The sequence below is a fragment of the Saccopteryx bilineata genome, chromosome 4 (genome assembly GCF_036850765.1).
Source record: "Saccopteryx bilineata isolate mSacBil1 chromosome 4, mSacBil1_pri_phased_curated, whole genome shotgun sequence".
NCBI classification, from domain to species: Eukaryota; Metazoa; Chordata; class Mammalia; order Chiroptera; family Emballonuridae; genus Saccopteryx; species Saccopteryx bilineata.
The window spans coordinates 297,641,903-297,667,329 of NC_089493.1; the positions used below are offsets into that span (position 1 = coordinate 297,641,903).

Consider the following 25,427-nt stretch of genomic DNA (forward strand, 5'->3'; position numbering starts at 1 on the left):
GTTTTTATTTAGAAAATTCAGTTTAACAGAGTCACCTTGACCCACAAGGGCACATAGATGTCAGGTCGGCGTCCCCACATCATTTGAACAGTGGGTTATGCTATATACCCATCACCCCAACTCAAATCCTTTTCCTTCTCCTCATATTGACCTGCACCATTTAACTCTCAAAATTCTCAGAGGTCACCTCGTCATCCGTGAAGGGTGAGGCGTTTGGGAACGGAATGAGGGTGGCGGTCTCAAGGGATGTATGCTTTCTGACCGCTGTAAGAAGTTTGTTCAGGTGTGGGACATCACCACCAGGTGGTGACCAGGGCCATCCTGGGGTGGACCAGGGCCCAATGGGATGAGCAAGGTTCCCAGGTTCTGTCTTTCCCTGGCAGCGCTCTGTCTCTGGCCAGACAAGAGGAAGACTCAAGTTCACCACCTCCAACACCAAGAAACAGAGGCTGCAGGGTGTACGGAGGGGGCGTGCCTCGAAGTCATTACAGTGAGAGGCAGCAGCTGAGACAAGCTAAGAACTAGACCAGAAGTGAGGTCTCGTGGGGCAAGAGGCAGACACGGATGATTTAAAAGAGAGATTTATAAATGAAGAGAGTAGATGTCAGGAACGGACAAGGGTGGCCCTGAAAGCCAGAAGTGGCCTTGGGGGGGTGTGGTGAAGGTCAACGCATCCGCTGACCTGAAAGAAATGCAAAGGATTAAAGAGCATCGCCCAGGAGAGCGTCCACTCAACACGGATACTTGGAGCCCCGCACCGTGTACGGCAGTGTGCTGAGGGCGGCCGGTGTGTCCCGGTGCACCTGTCAGAGGGGGTAGGTGTGTCCCGGTGCACCTGTCAGAGGGGCGCAGGTGTGTCCCGGTGCACCTGTCAGAGGGGCGCAGGTGTGTCCCGGTGCACCTGTCAGAGGGGTGCACCTGTCAGAGGGGCACAGGTGTGTCCCGGTGCACCTGTCAGAGGGGCACAGGTGTGTCCCGGTGCACCTGTCAGAGGGGGGCAGGTGTGTCCCGGTGCACCTGTCAGAGGGGGGCAGGTGTGTCCCGGTGCACCTGTCAGAGGGGGTAGGTGTGTCCCGGTGCACCTGTCAGAGGGGGGTAGGTGTGTCCCGGTGCACCTGTCAGAGGGGGGTAGGTGTGTCCCGGTGCACCTGTCAGAGGGGGGTAGGTGTGTCCCGGTGCACCTGTCAGAGGGGTAGGTGTGTCCCGGTGCACCTGTCAGAGGGGTGCACCTGTCAGAGGGGGGTAGGTGTGTCCCGGTGCACCTGTCAGAGGGGGGTAGGTGTGTCCCGGTGCACCTGTCAGAGGGGCGTAGGTGTGTCCCGGTGCACCTGTCAGAGGGGGGTAGGTGTGTCCCGGTGCACCTGTCAGAGGGGGGTAGGTGTGTCCCGGTGCACCTGTCAGAGGGGGGCAGGTGTGTCCTGGTGCACCTGTCAGAGGGCCGCAGGTGTGTCCTGGTGCACCTGTCAGAGGGGCGTAGGTGTGTCCTGGTGCACCTGTCAGAGGGGGGTAGGTATGTCCCGGTGCACCTGTCAGAGGAGTGCACCTGTCAGAGGGGGGTAGGTGTGTCCCGGTGCACCTGTCAGAGGGGGGCAGGTGTGTCCTGGTGCACCTGTCAGAGGGGCGTAGGTGTGTCCTGGTGCACCTGTCAGAGGGGCGTAGGTGTGTCCTGGTGCACCTGTCAGAGGGGCGTAGGTGTGTCCTGGTGCACCTGTCAGAGGGGCGTAGGTGTGTCCTGGTGCACCTGTCAGAGGGGTGCAGGTGTGTCCTGGTGCACCTGTCAGAGGGGTGCACCTGTCAGAGGGGGGCAGGTGTGTCCCGGTGCACCTGTCAGAGGGGCGCAGGTCTGTAGGTTTCTGGGTTCAGACCAAAGCCATCCTCCCAGTTTTCTGAAGTAGCTCAACTGAGCACTTGATCATGAAGGTGGTGCATTGCTTTCCTGAGTCCTCTGTGTCTTCACTGCCTGTTGTGAAGAACTTCGACTGGTCCGTTTGGGGTCCCACTTCCCAGACAGCCACAGGGGAAGTTTGTGCCCAAACCCTCACCCCCCACGGGCGACCCGGCACAACACAGAGGAAGACTCAGTAGACACCCTCTTTGCGAGAGTTTTTGGGGACGGCCCACTCCCTCCTCCGGCTCCCGCGTTTTTCAGATGCACTTGGTTTTGATCTGCTCACATCTTCTCTCCTGGGAGAAAAGACAGGAGGGGCCCTTCGAGCCTGTCCTCTCTGCCTTCGGTCACCGAGCACCTTCTCTGCTGAGGCCACCACGTGTCCCTTTCTCTCGGCAGATTGAGGGACCTCCGCTTCGTCCGCACAGCGGAGCTCCTGGCGGGCACGCTGCCTCTGCAGCCCGGCGAGTTCTGGGATGTGGTCCAGAGACACTGCGTGGAGGCGCGCCAGGTCCTTCTCAACAAGTCAGTGTCCCCCCCCTGTCCCCCCCCGCCACCCAGGGTGGGCCAGGTCCTTCTCAACAAGTCAGTGTCCCCCCCTGTCCCCCCCTGTCACCCAGGGTGGGCCAGGTCCTTCTCAACAAGTCAGTGTCCCCCCCTGTCCCCCCCTGTCACCCAGGGTGGGCCAGGTCCTTCTCAACAAGTCAGTGTCCCCCCCTGTCCCCCCCCGCCACCCAGGGTGGGCCAGGTCCTTCTCAACAAGTCAGTGTCCCCCCCCTGTCCCCCCCCTGTCACCCAGGGTGGGCCAGGTCCTTCTCAACAAGTCAGTGTCCGCCTCCTCCCCCCACCCCACCGCCACCCAGGGTGGGGCAGGTCCTTCTCAACAAGTCAGTGTCCCCCCCTGTCACCCAGGGTGGGCCAGGTCCTTCTCAACAAGTCAGTGTCCCCCCCTGTCCCCCCCCGTCACCCAGGGTGGGCCAGGTCCTTCTCAACAAGTCAGTGTCCCCCCCTGCCCCCCCTGTCACCCAGGGTGGGCCAGGTCCTTCTCAACAAGTCAGTGTCCCCCCCCGTCCCCCCCCTGTCACCCAGGGTGGGCCAGGTCCTTCTCAACAAGTCAGTGTCCCCCCCTGCCCCCCCCTGTCACCCAGGGTGGGCCAGGTCCTTCTCAACAAGTCAGTGTCCCCCCCTGTCCCCCCCTGTCACCCAGGGTGGGCCAGGTCCTTCTCAACAAGTCAGTGTCCCCCCCCGTCCCCCCCCTGTCACCCAGGGTGGGCCAGGTCCTTCTCAACAAGTCAGTGTCCCCCCCCTGTCCCTCCCCGTCACCCAGGGTGGGCCAGGTCCTTCTCAACAAGTCAGTGTCCCCCCCTGTCCCCCCCTGTCACCCAGGGTGGGCCAGGTCCTTCTCAACAAGTCAGTGTCCCCCCTGTCCCCCCCCCGTCACCCAGGGTGGGCCAGGTCCTTCTCAACAAGTCAGTGTCCCCCCCTGTCCCCCCCTGTCACCCAGGGTGGGCCAGGTCCTTCTCAACAAGTCAGTGTCCCCCCCTGTCCCCCCCCCTGTCACCCAGGGTGGGCCAGGTCCTTCTCAACAAGTCAGTGTCCCCCCCTGCCCCCCCTGTCACCCAGGGTGGGCCAGGTCCTTCTCAACAAGTCAGTGTCCCCCCCTGTCCCCCCCCTGTCACCCAGGGTGGGCCAGGTCCTTCTCAACAAGTCAGTGTCCCCCCCCGTCCCCCCCCCTGTCACCCAGGGTGGGCCAGGTCCTTCTCAACAAGTCAGTGTCCCCCCCCTGTCCCTCCCCGTCACCCAGGGTGGGCCAGGTCCTTCTCAACAAGTCAGTGTCCCCCCCTGTCCCCCCCTGTCACCCAGGGTGGGCCAGGTCCTTCTCAACAAGTCAGTGTCCGCCCCCCCCCTGTCACCCAGCGTGGGCCAGGTCCTTCTCAACAAGTCAGTGTCCCCCCCTGTCCCCCCCCTGTCACCCAGGGTGGGCCAGGTCCTTCTCAACAAGTCAGTGTCCCCCCCTGTCCCCCCCCTGTCACCCAGGGTGGGCCAGGTCCTTCTCAACAAGTCAGTGTCCGCCCCCCCCCCCCGCCACCCAGGGTGGGGCTGCTTCACGGGGGGGGGAGTCCTCGAGACAGAGAGCCCTCCGGCAGGAACACGGGTCCCCAGCCCGGGGGGTGGGCTGCGGTTTGCAGACTTCCCACAGACACCATCTCCCTCCATCCCCTTCCTGCCTGGGTCCCCCCCCCTCCATCCAGCCTTGGTGTCTCCTCACCAATTCTGCTCTTCGTGCCCCCCCCAACTCCGAGCTCCCTCTGGCTTTTTAAACTCTCTCGTGAGAATTCACTGTGAGGGTACCCCTTTTGTGCCCCTCTTCCGAAGTCCTCAAGGCCTTGCTGGGTGACAGGACAGCGCAGCTGAGTGACCTGTGTTCAGGGGGCCCAGATGAACAGCCGCGGGGTTCCAAGCTTAGGTGGTTTCCAGGCACTTAGTTAATTCCTGTCTTTCTTCACAAATGCACACAGGGCTGTGTCCGGAGCCAGAGACTTTCTCTCCTATAAAACGATGATGATGCTACTTGCCCTTGGAGTTTTTGGGGGGGGGGTTGTTTATTTTTTGTATTTTTCTGAAGTGAGAAGCAGGGAGGCACACAGACAGACTCCTGGATGTGCCTGACTGGGACCTACCTGGCATGCTCACCAGGGGGTGATGCTCTGCCCATCTGGGGAGTCGCTCTGTCGCAACCAGAGCCATTCTAGAGCCTGAGGCAGAGGCCACAGAGCCATCCCCAGTGCCCGGGCCAACTTTGCTCCAGTGGAGCCTTGGCTGCGGGAGGGGAAGAGAGAGACAGAGAGGAAGGAGAGGGGAGGGGTGGAGAAGCAGATGGGCGCTTCTCCTGTGTGCCCTGGCCGGAAATTGAACCCAAGACCTCCACACACGTAGCGGACGCTCTACCGCTGAGCCAACCAGCCAGGTGGCCCCTTGGGCTTTTATTATCGGGGAATATGCAGGTCTATGCAGTAGCTGGCTCAGGGTCACTGCTTAGTACAGATGGTGATTATCACCCCTGTGACTGTGACTTGCCCTCTAGTCTAGTACTTCTAGATTGCTGCAGTCGTCGTTTCCTGGCAATCAGAAAAGAGATGTCACGGAAGGGACAGGGTGGTGGTTCCCACCAGGAATCGGGCATGAGAATTGGGGGGCAGTAGGAAGAAAGGACCAGTGAGGCGTCCATTTCTTTCTCCTTTCGGTTTTCAGACTTCTCCCCTGGACTTCTGAACGGCCGCCACCGCCACCCTGGAGTGTCTCCTCCCGTGCTTTCCTCCTTTCCTCCCCTTTCTCTCTTCTTTCCCTGAGAAAGTCTGAACCGTAGACCAGAGACTTGCCAGGGAGGAGACACCACACAAAACATTCCAGTTTCCTTAGGCGACTTCACCCCAATCTCTGCTTATAATTTAAAAACAAAAAACAAAAAACAACTCTAAGCTCTTCTGACAAAATGTGACACCGGGATCCCCTATCCATCTGGCTACTGTTAATGGAAGAAGAACCTCTCGGGTTTTTTTTCCACAGGAAAGGGCTGTTGGCAGGAGAGGCCGCGGGCGGGCGGGAAAGCCCCAGTTGGCAGAGCTGCCGTCTCCCCTGCCATGGAGAGTGGGGCCGGCGGGGAGGAGGCCTCCTGCCTCCAGACTCGGAGGAGGCTCTTACGTGGACGCTCCCTGGAATTTGCAGGTGGATCCCCACCTGTGCGCAGCTGTTCGTCTCCTGGAAGGAGCACTGGGTCCATTTTGCTCCCAAGAGTGACTACGACTCCTCACGTCACATCGAGGAGTATTTTGCCTCCGTGGCCTCGTTCATGTCCCTGCAACTCAGAGGGCTGGTCATTAAGTCTCTTGAGGACCTTGTCTCTTTTTTCATGATACACAAGGTAGGTAGGGGCCACTCAGAGGCTCTTCTGAAGGACATGACCAAGCTGGAGCGAGGGTTCCATCAGCTATGAAGCCAGGACAAAAAAAAAACAAAACAAACAAACAAAAAGACCCCCACACAATTCTTGATTCCCACATAGTTCATTCAGGTCATTATTACTTTACAAACTAATAACGGGAAACTGCAGCAAGCTTTCCTGAGATAGTTACCCAACTATGAAGTTGATGAACATCGACAGAAATGGAGACGTTGATAAAGAAATCTGAAGAAAACTCTGGCAGGGTAGCTCAGGGGTCCCCAAGCTACGGCCCACGGGCCGCATGCAGCCCCCTGTGGCCATTTATCCGGCCCCCGCCGCACTTCCGGAAGGGGCACCTCTTTCACTGGTGGTCAGTGAGAGGAGCACACTGACCATCTCATTAGCCAAAAGCAGGCCCAGAGTTCCCAATGAAGTACTGGTCAGTTTGTTGATTTCAAGTTACTTGTTCTTTATTTTAAATATTGTATTTGTTCCCGTTTTGTTTTTTTACTTTAAAATAAGATATGTGCAGTGTGCATAGGGATATGTTCATAGTTTTGTTTTTTTTTTCCCTGTATTTTTCTGAAACCTAAAACAGGGAGAGGCAGTCAGACAGATTCCCGCATGCGCCCGACCGGGATCCACCCGGCATGCCCACCAGGGGGCGACGCTCTGCCCACCAGGGGGCGATGCTCTGCCCCTCCAGGGCGTCGCTCTGTTGCGACCAGAGCCACTCTAGTGCCTGAGGCAGAGGCCATGGAGCCATCCCCAGCGCCCGGGCCATCTTTGCTCCAATGGAGCCTTGGCTGCAGGAGGGGAAGAGAGAGACAGAGAGGAAGGAGAGGGGGAGGGGTGGAGAAGCACAGGGGCGCCTCTCCTGTGTGCCCTGGCTGGGAATTGAACCCGGGACTTCCTCACGCCAGGCCGACATTCTACCACTGAGCCAACCGACCAGGGCCCATAGTTTTTTTTATAGTCCAGCCCTCCAACGGTCTGAGGGACAGTGAACTGGTCCCGTGTTAAAAGTTTGGGGACCCCTGAGGTAGCTCATTGATTAGAGCGTTCTCTGGATACGCTAAGGTTGAGGGTTCCATCCCAAGGTTTAACCCCTGGACAGGTCACATACAAGAATCAACCAATGAATGCATAAATAAGGAACAACAAAAATCGATATTTCTTTCTCTCTCCCCCTTCTTCTTCCTTCCTCTCTCTCACTCTAAAAATCAATAAATACATTTTAAAGAAAAAAAAATGTAAAGGAAGATTGAACAAAATGGAAAACATACCTTTTATAAGTGTGTGTGTGGGGGGTGTAGTCACTTTTTTACCCTCTCTGTTACAGGACAGGGTTAAAGAAAGTTTGTTATCAACCTTTAGCTTGGTGTTTGAGGAGTGTTGTATGTATCATTGCAGATACTGACTTGTGTTCTTTGGTCTTTGGAAGGGGCATTCCCTAAAAGCAAAAGACTTTGTTGACCTAGCCAATAACTTCCTTCTTCAGTGAAGTCCACATTAGACCTAAAAACAGTGAAGTCATGGTTTTCAGAGCCTCATAGCATCCCCTAAACTTGGGGAGCTTAGGGATCAAAGAAGATCCTTTTAAATTTTATGTGCTGTGGACATCTGACCTTAAAAAAAAAGTAAGATAAAGTCAAAATTGCCTGGTTATAAAAGTTACATAATAGGCGTTTTTTCAAATGAGATAAAGATGACCAATTGACCTTTTGCTCAAAAAAGAAAATATAGAAATAAGCGCTATTAGATTTAAACTGCAGTGTTAGTGCTCTGAGGAGGACCAATCTAGAGGTGTCACTGCAAACTTCTGCTCCGCCCTAAGCAGAAGAGGCTCAGATACATGAACAAATCTCATTCTAACATTCCACCCAGAGGCAAAAGGAAAATCTTCAAAGGTCTGGACGAAGGGGAAACTTATGGGTATTTGATACCTAGTGAGTGTTCAACAAATGTTCACCCGTCATCCTTAAACTGATGTAGGAATGTCTAAAAGCAATTAGACAAGTACTTCACAGCTGCCCTGTGGCAATCTGAGTAGGCTCCGTTTGTTACTCAAGAAAAGCTGCCGTTTTACTAGTCCGTGTAGAGAATGATGCGAATCTGCACACCAGTGTTGTTGTTGTTGTTGTTGTAGGAAGCTTGGAGTGTCTGAAGTAGACTGTCGGCTCGTTTAGCAACTCTGTGTGAGGTAGACCGATAACAAAGACTGGTCTCTGTGTGAATCCAGTCAGCAAATTTTCATCGAGCACCCCATTATTCGCTTCAGTGCCATCTGAGATGTTTTGGAAGAGGTCGGTGGTTCAGGCACCGGTCCTGCCCTCTCGTGTAGAGGGGAATAGAAACAACGAGATGTACACTGCTCACAACAGTGAGGGGATCAGGGACGGTGCAGACCCTCCAGTACTTTCAGCCTTCTGTCTAGTGCCTTCTCACCAGTGAAATAACAGTTGGTTTTGCCTCTCGTTTGTATCATCGAACAACTTTCTTTGACTTGTCATTTGCTTTTCTGATGTTCTTGTTTCATAAAAAAAAAAAAAAAAAAAAAAAATCTGCCTGACCAGGCAGTGGCGCAGTGGATAGAGCGTCGGACTGGGATGTGGAAGACCCAGGTTCGAGACCCCGAGGTCACCAGCTTGAGCGCGGGCTCATCTGGTTTGAACAAAAGCTCACCAGCTTGAACCCAAGGTCGCTGGCTCCAGCAAGGGGTCACTCGGTCTGCTGAAGGCCCACGGTCAAGGCACATATGAGAAAGCAATCAATGAACAACTAAGGTGTCACAATGAAAAACTAATGATTGATGCTTCTCATCTCTCTCCATTCCTGTCTGTCTGTCCCTGTCCCTGTCTATCCCTCTCTCTGACTCACTCTCTGTCTCTGTAAAAAAACAAAAAACAAACAAACAAACAAAAAATCAAACTCTTATTTTTTTATTGCTTCGTATTCGTTTTGAAATATTCCTTAATTTCTGTGAGCAGTGTACGAGTAACTCTCTACAAGAAAGGAAGACGGAATGCCCTCAGGAGGGGGGGATGTGGAGGTTATCTCTGGCTGGGGACTAAGGAAGCTTTTTGAAGGGAGGGGAGTTTGAGATGAGTTTGGACGGATCAGAAGGATCTGGACATATGAAGGCAGGAATTTCCCGTAAAGGAAAGGAAACACACAAGTCCCGGCTCTGGGGAAGAAGGGGAGCCAGGATGCCCTGATGTTAAGTGTGAGCTCGTCATACTAACAGTGTTAAAACCCACTGCCTTGGGTCTGGGAACCCCCCCTTTTGGTGACAGTTGCCAAATCTTATGTCTCCTGAAGGACGGGAACGACTTTGAGGAGCCCTACCAAGAGATGGAGTTTTTCATGCCTCAGCTGATCACGATCAAACTTGAAGTCCGGGAGCCCGCGATCGTCTTCGAGCCCTCTTTTGACGGCTGCTGGGAGCTAATACACAACTCTTTCTTGGAAATTATCAAGAACTCTGAGGGGATCCCCAAGGTGAAGTATTCACTTAACCACGCTTGTACCTTTTTTTTTTTTTCTTATTGCAAAAATAGGTGTAAAATGGCTATTTATACGAGATGTCCAGTCAGGAGCGTTTCACTTTGGGAGATCTATCCTGCATACACTCCCCTTGACCCCAGAGAGAGGGTTTGGATCATAAAGAAATGTCCATGCATCCCAGAACTGTGCTTCTAACAAGAGCGTTAAGACTTACTTTGTAGGAGAGAGTAGCCTTCCCCCTCACGATACCACCCTCCAAAGGGAAGGTGTGTCCCAAGCTGTATCCATCCTGGGTGACAATTCATGGTGGAGCAATTGCCATGAACTTGCCCAGAGTCTTCATAAAACTGCATCTGATTTAGCTCTTGAAGTTTCATATTTTTTGTGTGTATTTTTCTGAAGACAGACTCCCACATGCACCCAACCAGGATCCACCTGGCACGCCCACCAGGGGGTGATGCTCTGCCCATCTGGGGCGTTGCTCTGTTGCAACCAGAGCCATTCTAGCGCCTGAGGCGGAGGCCATGGAGCCATCCTCAGCGCCCCGGCCAACTTTGCTCCAATGGAGCCTCGGCTGCGGGAGGGGAAGAGAGAGAGAGAGAGAGAGAGAGAGAGAGAGAGAGGAAGGAGAGGGGGAAGGGTGGAGAAGCAGATGGGTGCTTCTCCTGTGTACCCTGTCTGGGAATCGAACCTGGGACTTCCACACACTGGGCTGACACTCTACCACTGAGCCAGCCAGCCAGGGCCTCATATGTTTTTTCCTTTGTTTAACGACCGTAGGTGCCCAGGGGAGAGTGCAGCCTCCCATCCTGGCCCAAGTCCTTTTCAGTCTCCACTCCCGGGTGGCATTACCCAGTCAGCTTCCTGACATTTGTGGTAACTGAGTCTTAGGACTAGGCCAGGTCCCCCACATGAGTGTGAGTGACCCCTTTGTGTGCCATCTTCTCTTTCCCTCTGGCGGTTGGCGTGGCCAAGGGGGTCGGTGTCCAGGGCCACACCGGAAAGGGACCTAGGAGGTGTTGCTCTCCCCGACACTCCTGACCAGGCATTGTGGGTGATGCGTGGATGCTCTTGAGCGTTGTTCTCTCTGCGGTTCTGTACAGAGGGGCCTGGTTCTCCGAGCTCAAGATGCGAGCTGGGGTTGTAGGTTGTAGGGCAGCACGTGAAACCAATGCCCCAGTGGGCTTCCCTCTAAATTTTGGGTTTTGAACCCGACCCAACCGGGTTAACAAGAAGCCTGGGTGGGCGTGTGAAGGGGAAAGAGAGAGCAGGCTGCTCTCCTGCCACCGGTGTCCCGAGGGAGGACGTGAGAAGGTAGACCCTGCACTGTGGAAGGATGAGCGTGAAGCTTGGGGACAGACACAGCGCCCACTGCCACATCGCCTGAGCTCACCTCCCGGGCTGTTGGGTCGCAGTGTTTGGGAGCACGCAGGCTGGCAGAGCCCAGGGCTCACGTGGCTGCTGTGGCCCAGAGCCCAGTAGGAGCCGGGAGGGTCCGCAGGATGTCACGGTGAGAAGACACAGCCACAGGTCGTCGTGGGCACCACGTTTGAAAGCTCGGCCCAAGGGAATGCCGGTGACTCTACCAAACGGGGGTGGGTGGGGGGAGCAGCCCAGGCTCGAAGTTCTCGGTCTAAAGACGCTCGCAACTGTGTTTCCTGCCCCCAAACGACCCGGACTGTTCTTTACCTCTGAACTCGGTAGTGACGGTTTAAAAGTTCTTCAGGTGGAATATCTAAGAAAAATATCTAAGAAAGGCAACAAGTAGACAGTACTCCCTGTCCCTGCCAGTCTGGCCACACTTATGGTTAAGCATGAATTTTAAAGGTTAGAAAAAAGTCAGCGTGAGATGTTTGATAATAGCTCTCAATGTGCAGAAGAAAAGCATATCTGAGAGAAAGTCACTAAGAGAAACCAAAGCAAATTTTAGAAAGTATTTATCTTAATAAGAAACAAGATTGAGGGGGTTATGGACAAGATGGCAGTGTAGGAAATACTAAAATCCTCCCACAAACACATCAGAATTACAACTAAACTGCAGAACAACCATCATCCAGAACCATCCGAAATCCAGCCGAACTGAAGTCCTATAATTAAGGATATACAGAAGAAGCCACAGGACTGGAAGGAGGGACAGAGACATGGAACAGGCTGGTCCTACACCCATATTTGTTGGGTAAAAATCGGGAGGGATGTTGTGGATGCAAAGGTTCCACCTTAACAACAAACAAGCAAACAATCCAATTAAAAAATGGGGAGAGGACCTGAACAGACGTCCCTCCCAAGAGGACATACAAGTGGCCAACAGGGATACGAAAAGATGCTCATCTTCACTAGCTGTGCGAGAAATGCAAATCAAAACTACAGTGAGATACCACCTCACACCTGTTAGGCTGGCTGTTATCAACAAGACAGGTCTTAACAGGTGTTGGAGAGGCTGTGGGGAAACAGGAACCCTCACTCACTGCTGGTGAATGTGAACTGGCACAGCCATTATGGAAGACAGTATGGTGGTTCCTCAAAAAATTAAGAATAGAATTACCATATGACCCAGCAATCCCTCTATTAGCTGTCTACCCCCAAAACTTGAAAACACTGGTATGCAAAGACACACGCACCCCCATGTTCATTGCAGCATTGTTCACAGTGGCCAAGACAGGGAAACAACCCAAGTTCCCTGATAGAGACTGGATGAAGAAGAGGTGGGACATATATACAAGGGAACACTACTCAGCCGTAAGAAATGATGACATATTTTCATTTATGACAACATGGATGGACCGTGAGAACATTCTACTAAGTGAAATAAGTAAATCAGAGAAAGCTAAGAACTATATAATTTTTCACACATAGGTGGGGTATAAAATAAAGACTCATGGACACAGATAAAAGTGAGGTGGTTACCTGGAAGAGGGCAAGAGCAGAGGGGAGTTACGAGGGACAAATACACGGTGACAGAAAATGATGTGACTTTGGGTGACGGGCTCACAGCATAATCCACGGTTCAAATGCTATAGAGATGTTCACCTGAAACCTATGATCTCTTACTGATCGATGTCACCGCATTAAATTAAATTTTCAAGATAAAATTATTTTTAAAAAAGAAAGAAAAAGGAAATTAAAAAATACGAGGAGGATGAGGGCGCTGTCCTGATTTCCTACAGATTGAAATAAAAAGATGTCCCTGAGAGGCGTAGGGAAATCGACACAGGCCGCGTTAAAAGAAGTGTTTTCTGAAACTCAGACCTTAGAGATAAGCAGCATGTCCATCAGCGTTAGCCGGCATTATGTTTACAGTCAGAAATATTATTTTTACATTCGTATTTATTTATAATCAGAAATACACAGCTATATCTACGTTACTTCAGGAAGAGCGGTTCAGGCCAGTGTCTCTCTCTCCCGGTGGGAGAATCTTCCTCACTCCGAGTGCCAGGACCCTGCCAGGCTGGACGTGGCCGGCCTGCACACCGAGGACGAGGACAAGGACAAGGACAGCGAGTCCAGGACCAGAGGTCCTGGGAGAGAAGAGCGCGTCACGCAGCTGAGCAGGACACGGTGCTGTCGCTCTGCAGCTCGGGGTGACGGGCGGCTCAGCGGCCGTGTGGGGAGAACCAGCCATGCCCACGGGCAACAAGACGAGCTGCTTCCTCTTTCCGTTGGAGACGTCTTCCCGAGGGACCATCCACTTCCCCGCCCACGTGTGTCCGCTGCCAGACCATCCACTTCCCCGCCCACGTGTGTCCGCTGCGAGACCATCCACTTCCCCGCCCACGTGTGTCCGCTGCCGGACCATCCACTTCCCCGCCCACGTGTGTCCGCTGCCGGACCATCCACTTCCCCGCCCACGTGTGTCTGCTGCGAGACCATCCACTTCCCCGCCCACGTGTGTCTGCTGCCGGACCATCCACTTCCCCGCCCATGTGTGTCCGCTGCCAGACCATCCACTTCCCCGCCCACGTGTGTCCGCTGCGTGGCCTGGACGCAGCCCCCGTCGCGCCATCCGAGACCCTTTCATCCCCCGCGCTTGACCCGTGCCAGAGGCTCCGTCTCCTGGCTTTCAGCCTCCGGCCACAGCAGAGACCTCCCACCTGGTTCGACACCTCCGGGTGGACGGCAGAGGAGGGCACAGGTCACGGGCAGTTGCTGCCTCCCTGTCCCCGTCATCCCCTCAAGAACCCGTGCCTGGTGTGACGAGGGCAGCACTCTGAAGCCCCTGCTGACCCCGAGCCCCGCCCAGTTCCTCGTGGACAGGGCAGGGGAGGGCAGCGGGTCCCGGCAGGGGTGGTGCTGCCTCCAGGGGTCGCCCCCGCGAGCCCGTGTCTAAGAGGTGTGCGTGCACATCATCCACTGGTCGGTCGGAGCATCGGGGTTTTCAGACGGATACTGGGAGAGCCTCAGCATCCTCACACCCTAGCTCCATTTTTCCCCCCTTCCTTCCGGAGCTGAGAGAAGAATCTAGGATGTCTCTCCTTTTTTACAGAAAACGCAAGTCCAGAGAGCGGTGACTTCCTTAAGGTCACCTCGTGAGTGTCAGAGTCAGGATGGGAAGCCACCTCTTAGTAGCTTTTCCTGAGAGGGAAGGTGATGGGAGGTGGTGGGGTCCCTGACGTTCTAAGGCAGGGGTCGGGAACCCATGGCTCGCGAGCCAGATGTGGCTCTTTTGATGGCTGCATCTGGCTCGCAGACAAATCTTTAATAAAAAAAAAATAACGTTAAAAATATAAAACATTCTCACGTATTACAATCCATTCATTTCCTACCGCTCCTGTTCATGGTTGCGGGTGGAGCCAATCACAGCTGTCCTCCGGGACAACACCACATTTTTATTGGATAATGCGTCATGTACACGGGTCGTTGTATGGCTCTCACAGAATTACATTGTAAAATATGTGCCGTTCATGGCTCTCTCAGCCAGAGAGGTTCCCGACTCCTGCTCTAATGTCCCTGCACACACGTGATATTTATAAAGCATGTATTCTGTGTCGAGCTCTTGGGGGGCCCTTTAGAAAAACACAGAATCCAGGTGTGATCCAGGCCCTCCTGGTATTTATATTCCATCCCCTAAAAGCCCCCAAACAGCTCATGACACATTCACTGACTGACAGTTGTGGTAAAAGAAAAAAAAAAAAAAAGTTCAACACCAGAACTCTCAGCAGGGAAGCCCCCGGGGGACTCTCCCAGGATGGGAGACTAGAAAGAACCAGGAACAATGAGTAATCACTGAGGGGGAGGAGCGAGCCCAGCCTCCTTCCAGAAGAAAAGGAAAAACGTGGAGCTGGGAAGGCGGCTGGGGTGCGGGGGAGGACATCGCGTCCGTCCGCTGGGGCGCCAGGGAGAACTTCACGTCTGTCTGTCCGGTGCTGTCTCCCTCCTCACGCCTTCTGGTCTCTACGCTGCAGGTGGAATCTGTCCTCTTCCCGGAGCTGAAAGGCTATAATCTGACTCTTGGAACCGTGAGCCCCGGAGAAAAACTGGTTTCTGATTTCGTGGCTCAAACCTTTGAGGTCTTTCAGAAGAACCAGCGGGGACCCCAGAAGTGAGTGAGTTCCTCTGTCACGGGACCTTTGGGCATGGGTTTATAGAGTGTTGGGGGGTGACTATCGTCAAACAAACCGTCGCTGCCGTTCCCGCACGCCCGAAATGGTTGGTAATAGCCGATTCTTGTTTGCGTGGGCATTGTTACTGGTTTTTCTCGGACGTGATGTAGAGAAAATTATCAGGAGAGCCGAAATTCCAATTCAGTGGCAGGTCCGTGTTCGTCACTTGAAAGCCGTGGGCTCAGACGGGTTTGGGCGTTTGGAAATGTCTGGACTTTAGGGACGTGACAGACAAGTTGCCCAGGTCATACACCTACCGAGCTGCGGCTTCCACAAGGGCTGAGGCCGCACCCCTCCCGTGAGTTCAACAGACGGATGTTTCTGCCGTGAAAACCAGGAACATTCCCATCAATGGCCAAACTCACCTCGGTTGAGGGCGGCTTTCGCTCTCCAGTGAAGTTTGAGGTGACTCCCTCTTTGCAGAGCTGTTTGGACTTCGGGATTAAAGGAAAGGGATGGAGAGCCAGTTATCTGAATGCTCCTGAGTCCTCACCCTGTGGAGCACATACGTCCACTCCTGTGAGCTGTCCTGAGTTTAGGACGGTCACAGAACAGAGCTCCCAGTTTCTCGAGGGAGACGCTTTTGAGAGCGGAGAGGATGTGTTTTAACAATGACCACGGGACCACAGATAGACGTGGAACTTCCGCAGGTGCGTGGCCCCAGGACAGAGCCCCAGCCAGGGACCCCGGGACTTCTCTGGACTGCGGCTCTGTTGACACTTTAGAAAAGTAAATTCTGCAATGGGGGGCTGTCCTGTGCAGGGTGGGTTTTTCAGCAGGCTCCCTGGCCTCTGCCCATTAGAGGTCAGTAGGATTCTCCATTCACCTTGACAACAAAAAATGTCCCCAGAAGTAGCCAACTGTCCCCTGGGAACAAATCACCCCCTGCTGAGAACGAGGGCTAACCTAGTCTGAAAAATCACAGACTCGGATGTGGAGGCTCCTACCTCCCAAACTGGACCTGGGGCGTCGGTCTGAGACCCCCGGGTTCCGGGCTCATGGAGTCGCCTACGAACATTTTTGCCCTCTGGACGGGCAGTTCTGAGGTTTCTCCTCTGTCTCAGTTTCAGAGTCTCTGAAGTGTGTGGGTCAACTCTTAGAAGTGGGTGTGCCACTGGGCCCCACAAAGTTAATTCTGCTTATTCCAAATCTTTTTTTTTTTAAGTGAGAGAAAGAGAGACAGACAGAGAGAAAGACAGAGAGACAGGAAGGGAGAGAGATGAGAAGCATCAACTCGTAGTTGCAACACCTTAGTTGTTTATTGATTGATTGCTTCTCATATGTGCCTTCCAGTGGTAGGATTTAAATAATTTAACAACTAGTTCTCTGCCCTAATGACCATTCTAAGTATTAAAAATATGATATACCAAAGGTAGTTCATTATGTCATGCATCTAATACTTAAATAATAACAATAAAAGAGGTACACAACACTAGATCATGTTACAAGAAAGAGTTTTAAAATATTAATAAAAAATATTAATAATACCTGACAAAAACAATGAAACCGTGATTTAAGGTATTTCCAAGGACAGCTTGTCACCCCCTGGATGTCTGGCACTTTTTCTCTTTACGTTGTATGTATGTTTACTGAAGCAACAAACGTGAATGAATTAAAATGTAGTATTTCATCAAAGGGATAAGGAGTTTTATGAAGTGAATAAATAAATATTACAAGCATAGTTCAGTCAAATTTTTTTCACCTATAGTCGGAATGAACATGACCACGGGCGCTTAGACTACGCTGTTGTGCAGGTGAACGTTAAAAAAAGAGTAAAGAATGAAATCTGTGGTTTCCACACTGGGCGGCTGCCCGGGAGTCCACCCTGATGACAAGGGCCATTTTAACAACCGGTTTGCCGAACTCAACAAAATATTAGGTATCGATTCTTTTGAACCGGTGCAAACCGGCTGAATCCCACCACTGGTGCCTTGACCAGGGGGCTCCAGCTGAGCCAGTGACCCCTTGCTCAAACCAGCGACCTCAGGGTCATGTCTATGATCCCGCGCTCAAGCTGGTGAGCCCGCACTTAAGCCGAGGACCTTGGGGTTTTGAACCTGAGTCCTTAGCATCCCAGGATGACGCTCTATCCACGGTGCCACCACCTGGGTCAGGCTCACCTTTGCTTTTATTTAAACTTATTTTACGTCAGAGCATTTCGAACACATCCTCCGATCTAAGAGCAGTCTGTTCTGCTGCTTCCGCATTAGCTGTTAGCAGACAGCGGGAAACAATTTTATTCCATCGATGTGAGGTTCCTCAGCTCCAGATTTTTATCCTAAAATGTACACGTGGAATTTTAGAGCTGGAAGGAGGGATAGGAAGTCATGTTTATTGCATGTCCGCTGGATTTTGGGTTCAGTATTAACTGCTTTAGGTATACATTGTTAAAACTGCGCTCTGAGGCGTTATTACTGCCACTTCCATGAAAGACCCTGATCTTTTTTTTTTTAATTTTTTTTTAATTTTGATTTATTCATTTTTAGAGAGGAGAGAGAGAGAGGGAGAGAGAGAGACAGAGAGAGAGAGAAAAGAGAGACAGAGAGAGAGAAGGAGGGAGGAGCTGGAAGCATCAACTCCCATATATGCCTTAACCAGGCAAGCCCAGGGTTTTGAACCGGCGACCTCAGCATTTCCAGGTCGACGATTTATCCACTGCGCCACCACAGGTCAGGCCTGACCCTGATCTTTGAAGAAGAGAAATACAAGGGGTCCTCGGGTGATGACACAGTTCTGTTCCTATGACAGTGACGTCACCCGAATTCTGGTGTAGGTCGAAACACACCTTAGCCTACGTCACTCACCTATCCTCACACAGTTGCAAAAATCATCCTCTAGAACAGGGGTCCCCAAAGTATGGCCCGCGGGCCGCATGCAGCCCCCTGAGGCCATTTATCCGGCCCCCACCGCACTTCTGGAAGGGGCACCTCTTTCATTGGTGGTCAGTGAGAGGAGCATAGTTCCCATTGAAATACTGGTCAGTTTGTTGATTTAAATTTACTTGTTCTTTATTTTAAATATTGTATTTGTTCCCTTTTTGTTTTTTTTTTAACTTTAAAATAAGATCTGTGCAGTGTGCATAGGGATTTGTTCATAGTTTTTTTTATAGTCTGGCCCTCCAACGGTCTGAGGGACAGTGAACTGGCCCCCTGTGTAAAAAGTTTGGGGACCCCTGTTCTAGAACATAAAAACACAGCTCAGCCACAGAAAAAGGAAAAGGAGATAACTCTACTGTCCTGGACACTGTACTGTAGTAACAGAAAAAATGACCAAAAATGAGTGTCCAAAAAAAAAAAAAAAAAAAAAAAAAAAGCATGACGCTAATGGCGTGAGCCGAAACACTCCCGTCTCAGTTTCTAAGTTTTCATGGGGGTGAGCGTGGTGAACTCGACACGTCGCCTGTCGAGACCGCCGTCCCCAGAGGGGTCCCCCGTGTCTGGTCTAAGTTCAGGCAGCTGGGAGGTAACAAAGCTGGAACCTGCAGCCAGAGTTCCGGATCTCCTGCTCGGCGTGCCTTCGATGTCGTGTCTGGGCTCGGGCTGGTTTTGTGTGTGCTGCGCCCGCCCCCTGGCCGCTCTGACTGACCTGGCTTGGTGGCCCGCGTCTGTGTGTTTGTGAAGATACTTGCAGATCTACAGAAAGTACGATGACTTGCTGGATGACAGGGCACGGCAGAGCGTCACCGCGTTCCTGAAGGAGAATCACGAAATCGACGATTTTGTGACGGTAGGCGCTCGCCCCTTGGCCATTTCATTATCTGGGTGACACGGGCTGCAGCTCCTTCAATCGGTAGCCGGTGGGTTTTTCTTCGTATATAAACGGGGCTCAGCGTGGCACCAGGTGGTCCCGGGGGACGCCCCCTGGCAAAGCCATAGAGAGGCTGGAGGTAAATGGAGCCATTGACTACATTCCTTCTTGTTCTTTTTTTTTTTTTGCAGAGGATCGATGGCATAAAGAGGCGGAGAAGCGAGATTGCGTCCATGCACATTTCTGTGCCGCTGGCCATGTTCTGCCTGGACGCCGTGACCCTCAACCGTGACCTGTGTGAGCGCGCCCAAGACCTGGTGGACTGTCTGATTCAGTTCCAAGTGGACGTCAACCGCGACACCAACGCCAGGTACTGCCGTGGCCTGTGGCGAAGTCGGAACGGTGTCTGGCGCCGTGGGAGGCGGGAACCATGGACAGAACGTACCCTTCCCGGCAGTGACCAGGGAGCTCTCGGTTCCCGCTGTGTCCGCCCCGCGACGAGGGTGGCACAGGACTCGCGCTCAGGCTGGGAGGCAAGCGGGTGTGAGAACGCTTCCCGGAGCTGGGAGGAGGAGGAGGTCAGCCGTGTCCCCAGGTAGTCCGCGGAGGGTCCTCTGCTTCCTCGCAGGTGACTTCTGGGAAGTGCCGCTTCACGGGCCTGCTGTCGGAGGTCACAGGTCCTCCCGCTCGTCATCTGCTGGACACGTTCAGGGGCTCCCCTTAGAGTCACCGCTGGACACACTCAGGGGCTCCCCTTAGAGTCACCGCTGGACACGTTCAGGGGCTCCCCTTAGAGTCACCGCTGGACATGTTCAGGGGCTCCCCTTAGAGTCACCGCTGGACACACTCAGGGGCTCCCCTTAGAGTCACCGCTGGACACGTTCAGGGGCTCCCCTTAGAGTCACCGCTGGACACACTCAGGGGCTCCCCTTAGAGTCACCGCTGGACACACTCAGGGGCTCCCCTTAGAGTCACCGCTGGACACGTTCAGGGGCTCCCCTTAGAGTCACCGCTGGACACGTTCAGGGGCTCCCCTTAGAGTCACCGCTGGACACACTCAGGGGCTCCCCTTAGAATCACCGCTGGACACATTCAGGGGCTCCCCTTAGAGTCACCGCTGGACACGTTCAGGGGCTCCCCTTAGAGTCACCGCTGGACACATTCAGGGGCTCCCCTTAGAGTCACCGCTGGACACACTCAGGGGCTCCCCTTAGAGTCACCGCTGGACACACTCAGGGGCTCCCCTTAGAATCACCGCTGGACACACTCAGGGGCTCCCCTTAGAGTCACCGCTGGACACACTCAGGGGCTCCCCTTAGAATCACCGCTGGACACACTCAGGGGCTCCCCTTAGAGTCACCGCTGGACACACTCAGGGGCTCCCCTTAGAGTCACCGCTGGACACACTCAGGGGCTCCCCTTAGAATCACCGCTGGACACAGTCAGGGGCTCCCCTTAGAGTCACCGCTGGACACGTTCAGGGGCTCCCTTTAGAGTCACCGCTGGACACGTTCAGGGGCTCCCCTTAGAGTCACCGCTGGACACGTTCAGGGGCTCCCCTTAGAGTCACCGCTGGACATGTTCAGGGGCTCCCCTTAGAATCACTGCTGGACACGTTCAGGGGCTCCCCTTAGAGTCACCGTTGGACACACTCAGGGGCTCCCCTTAGAATCTCTGCTGGACACACTCAGGGGCTCCCCTTAGAATCACCGCTGGACACACTCAGGGGCTCCCCTTAGAGTCACCGCTGGACACGTTCAGGGGCTCCCCTTAGAATCACTGCTGGACACGTTCAGGGGCTCCCCTTAGAGTCACCGTTGGACACACTCAGGGGCTCCCCTTAGAATCTCTGCTGGACACACTCAGGGGCTCCCCTTAGAATCACCGCTGGACACACTCAGGGGCTCCCCTTAGAGTCACCGCTGGACACGTTCAGGGGCTCCCCTTAGAGTCACCGCTGGACACACTCAGGGGCTCCCCTTAGAGTCACCGCTGGACACGTTCAGGGGCTCCCCTTAGAGTCACCGCTGGACACACTCAGGGGCTCCCCTTAGAATCACCGCTGGACACACTCAGGGGCTCCCCTTAGAGTCACCGCTGGACACGTTCAGGGGCTCCCCTTAGAGTCACCGCTGGACACGTTCAGGGGCTCCCCTTAGAGTCACCGCTGGACACGTTCAGGGGCTCCCCTTAGAGTCACCGCTGGACACGTTCAGGGGCTCCCCTTAGAATCACTGCTGGACACGTTCAGTGGCTCCCCTTAGAGTCACCGTTGGACACACTCAGGGGCTCCCCTTAGAATCTCTGCTGGACACACTCAGGGGCTCCCCTTAGAATCACCGCTGGACACACTCAGGGGCTCCCCTTAGAGTCACCGCTGGACACACTCAGGGGCTCCCCTTAGAGTCACCGCTGGACACACTCAGGGGCTCCGCTTAGAGTCACCGCTGGACACGTTCAGGGGCTCCCCTTAGAATCACTGCTGGACACGTTCAGTGGCTCCCCTTAGAGTCACCGTTGGACACGTTCAGGGGCTCCCCTTAGAGTCACCGCTGGACACACTCAGGGGCTCCCCTTAGAATCACCGCTGGACACACTCAGGGGCTCCCCTTAGAGTCACCGCTGGACACACTCAGGGGCTCCCCTTAGAGTCACCGCTGGACACGTTCAGGGGCTCCCCTTAGAGTCACCGCTGGACACACTCAGGGGCTCCCCTTAGAATCACCGCTGGACACACTCAGGGGCTCCCCTTAGAGTCACCGCTGGACACACTCAGGGGCTCCCCTTAGAGTCACCGCTGGACACACTCAGGGGCTCCCCTTAGAATCACCGCTGGACACAGTCAGGGGCTCCCCTTAGAGTCACCGCTGGACACGTTCAGGGGCTCCCCTTAGAGTCACCGCTGGACACGTTCAGGGGCTCCCCTTAGAGTCACCGCTGGACACATTCAGGGGCTCCCCTTAGAGTCACCGCTGGACACGTTCAGGGGCTCCCCTTAGAATCACTGCTGGACACGTTCAGTGGCTCCCCTTAGAGTCACCGTTGGACACACTCAGGGGCTCCCCTTAGAATCTCTGCTGGACACACTCAGGGGCTCCCCTTAGAATCACCGCTGGACACACTCAGGGGCTCCCCTTAGAGTCACCGCTGGACACACTCAGGGGCTCCCCTTAGAGTCACCGCTGGACACACTCAGGGGCTCCGCTTAGAGTCACCGCTGGACACACTCAGGGGCTCCCCTTAGAGTCACCGCTGGACACACTCAGGGGCTCCCCTTAGAGTCACCGCTGGACACGTTCAGGGGCTCCCCTTAGAGTCACCGCTGGACACACTCAGGGGCTCCCCTTAGAGTCACCGCTGGACACACTCAGGGGCTCCCCTTAGAGTCACCGCTGGACACACTCAGGGGCTCCCCTTAGAATCACCGCTGGACACACTCAGGGGCTCCCCTTAGAGTCACCGCTGGACACACTCAGGGGCTCCCCTTAGAGTCACCGCTGGACACACTCAGGGGCTCCCCTTAGAATCACCGCTGGACACAGTCAGGGGCTCCCCTTAGAGTCACCGCTGGACACGTTCAGGGGCTCCCCTTAGAGTCACCGCTGGACACGTTCAGGGGCTCCCCTTAGAGTCACCGCTGGACACGTTCAGGGGCTCCCCTTAGAGTCACCGCTGGACACGTTCAGGGGCTCCCCTTAGAATCACCGCTGGACACGTTCAGTGGCTCCCCTTAGAGTCACCGTTGGACACACTCAGGGGCTCCCCTTAGAATCTCTGCTGGACACACTCAGGGGCTCCCCTTAGAATCACCGCTGGACACACTCAGGGGCTCCCCTTAGAGTCACCGCTGGACACACTCAGGGGCTCCCCTTAGAATCACCGCTGGACACACTCAGGGGCTCCCCTTAGAGTCACCGCTGGACACACTCAGGGGCTCCCCTTAGAGTCACCGCTGGACACACTCAGGGGCTCCCCTTAGAGTCACCGCTGGACACATTCAGGGGCTCCCCTTAGAGTCACCGCTGGACACACTCAGGGGCTCCCCTTAGAATCACCGCTGGACACACTCAGGGGCTCCCCTTAGAATCACCGCTGGACACACTCAGGGGCTCCCCTTAGAATCACCGCTGGACACACTCAGGGGCTCCCCTTAGAGTCACCGCTGGACACACTCAGGGGCTCCCCTTAGAGTCACCGCTGGACACACTCAGGGGCTCCCCTTAGAGTCACCGCTGGACACACTCAGGGGCTCCCCTTAGAGTCACCGCTGGACACGTTCAGGGGCTCCCCTTAGAGTCACCGCTGGACACGTTCAGGGGCTCCCCTTAGAGTCACCGCTGGACACATTCAGGGGCTCCCCTTAGAATCACCGCTGGACACACTCAGGGGCTCCCCTTAGAATCACCGCTGGACACACTCAGGGGCTCCCCTTAGAGTCACCGCTGGACACACTCAGGGGCTCCCCTTAGAGTCACCGCTGGACACACTCAGGGGCTCCCCTTAGAGTCACCGCTGGACACACTCAGGGGCTCCCCTTAGAATCACCGCTGGACACAGTCAGGGGCTCCCCTTAGAGTCACCGCTGGACACAGTCAGGGGCTCCCCTAAGATTCACCGCTGGACACGTTCAGGGGCTCCCCTTAGAGTCACCGCTGGACACGTTCAGGGGCTCCCCTTAGAATCTCTGCTGGACACACTCAGGGGCTCCCCTTAGAATCACTGCTGGACACACTCAGGGGCTCCCCTTAGAGTCACCGCTGGACACACTCAGGGGCTCCCCTTAGAATCACTGCTGGACACATTCAGGGGCTCCCCTTAGAATCACTGCTGGACACACTCAGGGGCTCCCCTTAGAATCACCGCTGGACACGTTCAGGGGCTCCCCTTAGAATCACTGCTGGACACATTCAGGGGCTCCCCTTAGAGTCACCGCTGGACACACTCAGGGGCTCCCATTAGAATCACTGCTGGACACACTCAGGGGCTCCCCTTAGAATCACTGCTGGACACACTCAGGGACTCCTCTTAGAGTCACCGCTGGACACACTCAGGGGCTCCCCTTAGAATCACTGCTGGACACGTTCAGGGGCTCCCCTTAGAATCACTGCTGGACACATTCAGGGGCTCCTCTTAGAAGCACTGCTGGACACACTCAGGGGCTCCCCTTAGAATCACTGCCGAGCAGACTTCTGTGTAGATGGTCTAGGAGTTTGTCATGCAATCATTAAAATTTTTTTTTTTACATTTAGTGAAAGGAAGGGAGGCAGAGAAAGACTCCTGCATGCACCCTGACCAGGATCCACCCGGCAAGCCCACTAGGGGGTGATGCTCTGCTCATCTGGGGCCCTGCTCTGTTGCTTGGCAACCGAGCTATTTTAGCACCTGAGGCAGAGGCCATGGAGCCATTCTCAGCGCCCGGGGCCAACTTGCTCCAACTATTCAAGCCATGCTGTGGGAGGAGAAGAAAGGGGGGTGTGGAGAAGCAGATGGTCTCCTTTCCTGTGTGCCCTGGCCGGGAATCGAACCGAGGACTCCTGCACCCCAGGCCGATGCTCTACCGCTGAGCCAACCGGCCAGGGCCCCCTTGACATCTTTCACTGGGTATTTGACGAGTCGACTCGGGCTACCGCAACAAAATATCACCGAGAGGCTTAAACAACAGAAATTTAATTTCTCGCTGTTCTAGAGGCTGGAGGTTTTAAGGTGAAGGTGCCAACAAATCTGGCTCCTAGCAGAGACTTTTCCAGGCTTGCAGACAGACGCGTTCTTGCTGCGTCCTCGCATGGCAGGGGAAGAGAGTTCGGGTGTTTCTCTCTCTTCTCATAAGGGTCACCCCGTTCTAACTTCATTTAACCCCATCATCTCTGCATAGGTCCTGTCTCTCGGCACGATCCCATTGGGCACTAGCGGTTTGCTACAGACTGAACATGTGTGTCCTCCCCAGATTCGTACACTGAAACCCAGTCCCTAATGTGATGATACTTGGAGGTGACCTCTGGGTGGTGATCAGGTCCTGAGGGCTAGGACCGTGTTAATAGGATCAGTGCCCCAATACAAGAGCTCCCTCACACATGGGAGTTGATGCTTCCTGCTCTTCCCCCTTCTCTCTCTCTCTCTCTCTGTCTGTCCTCTCTAAAAAACAAACAAACAAACAATGAAACAAAAAGATTCTAGTTAGTGTGTTCCTAATTCTACTTAAAATACTGAAGACTCTGATTCATTGACTTTTGTAGGAAGTACAGACTATTCAAATCTTCCGTATAATAACCACCCTTTTCACAATGGGTTTGAGGAGAAGTGGACAGTTCGATCTAGCGGTCCCAGGAATTGAACGTCCGTCCGTCCATTTCTCTGTGTCCCCGGGAATTACCTGCGGTCCGTGAAGATAAGCTTGCCGGTGTACTCGTGAGAAGCGGCGATGACAAATTACTCGGTGCTCTATACTTCAGCGTAAAAAAAGTTGAGAAGTGGCTGGTAGTGGTGGTGTCATTGTTGCAGTTTGGGTCTAGATCTGGGCTCTCCTCAGGGTGTATCTAGGAAGAGCGCCAGCTTAGGAAACAACGGAACCAGGTTCTGATGCTGGCTTCGGCACCTGTGCACCGTGGCGCTTTGGATCGAGTCACTCGGCCTCACTTCTTTTCAAAATGTTGCTCAAAATAGCCCCTAGCTCTTAGTTAGCAGGGTGTGACGATCCCATGAGCTGGTCTAGGAGGACAGGAGGACCTGAGGACCTAGGAACAGGCTT

The 25,427-nt window shown here is 54.3% G+C and overlaps 1 protein-coding gene across 3 annotated transcripts in view; it reads left to right on the forward strand.

Moving 5' to 3' along the window:
* Positions 1–25,427, forward strand: part of DNAH3 (dynein axonemal heavy chain 3) — a 199,423-nt gene that overhangs the window by 15,232 nt on the left and 158,764 nt on the right. For all 3 annotated transcript variants that reach the window (XM_066275915.1, XM_066275914.1, XM_066275913.1), the window contains 6 exons: positions 2,288–2,413; positions 5,615–5,810; positions 9,153–9,332; positions 14,738–14,874; positions 18,556–18,661; positions 18,874–19,052. In XM_066275915.1, coding sequence (XP_066132012.1) covers positions 2,288–2,413; positions 5,615–5,810; positions 9,153–9,332; positions 14,738–14,874; positions 18,556–18,661; positions 18,874–19,052 — 924 coding nt within the window. The remainder of the gene's footprint in view (positions 1–2,287; positions 2,414–5,614; positions 5,811–9,152; positions 9,333–14,737; positions 14,875–18,555; positions 18,662–18,873; positions 19,053–25,427) is intronic.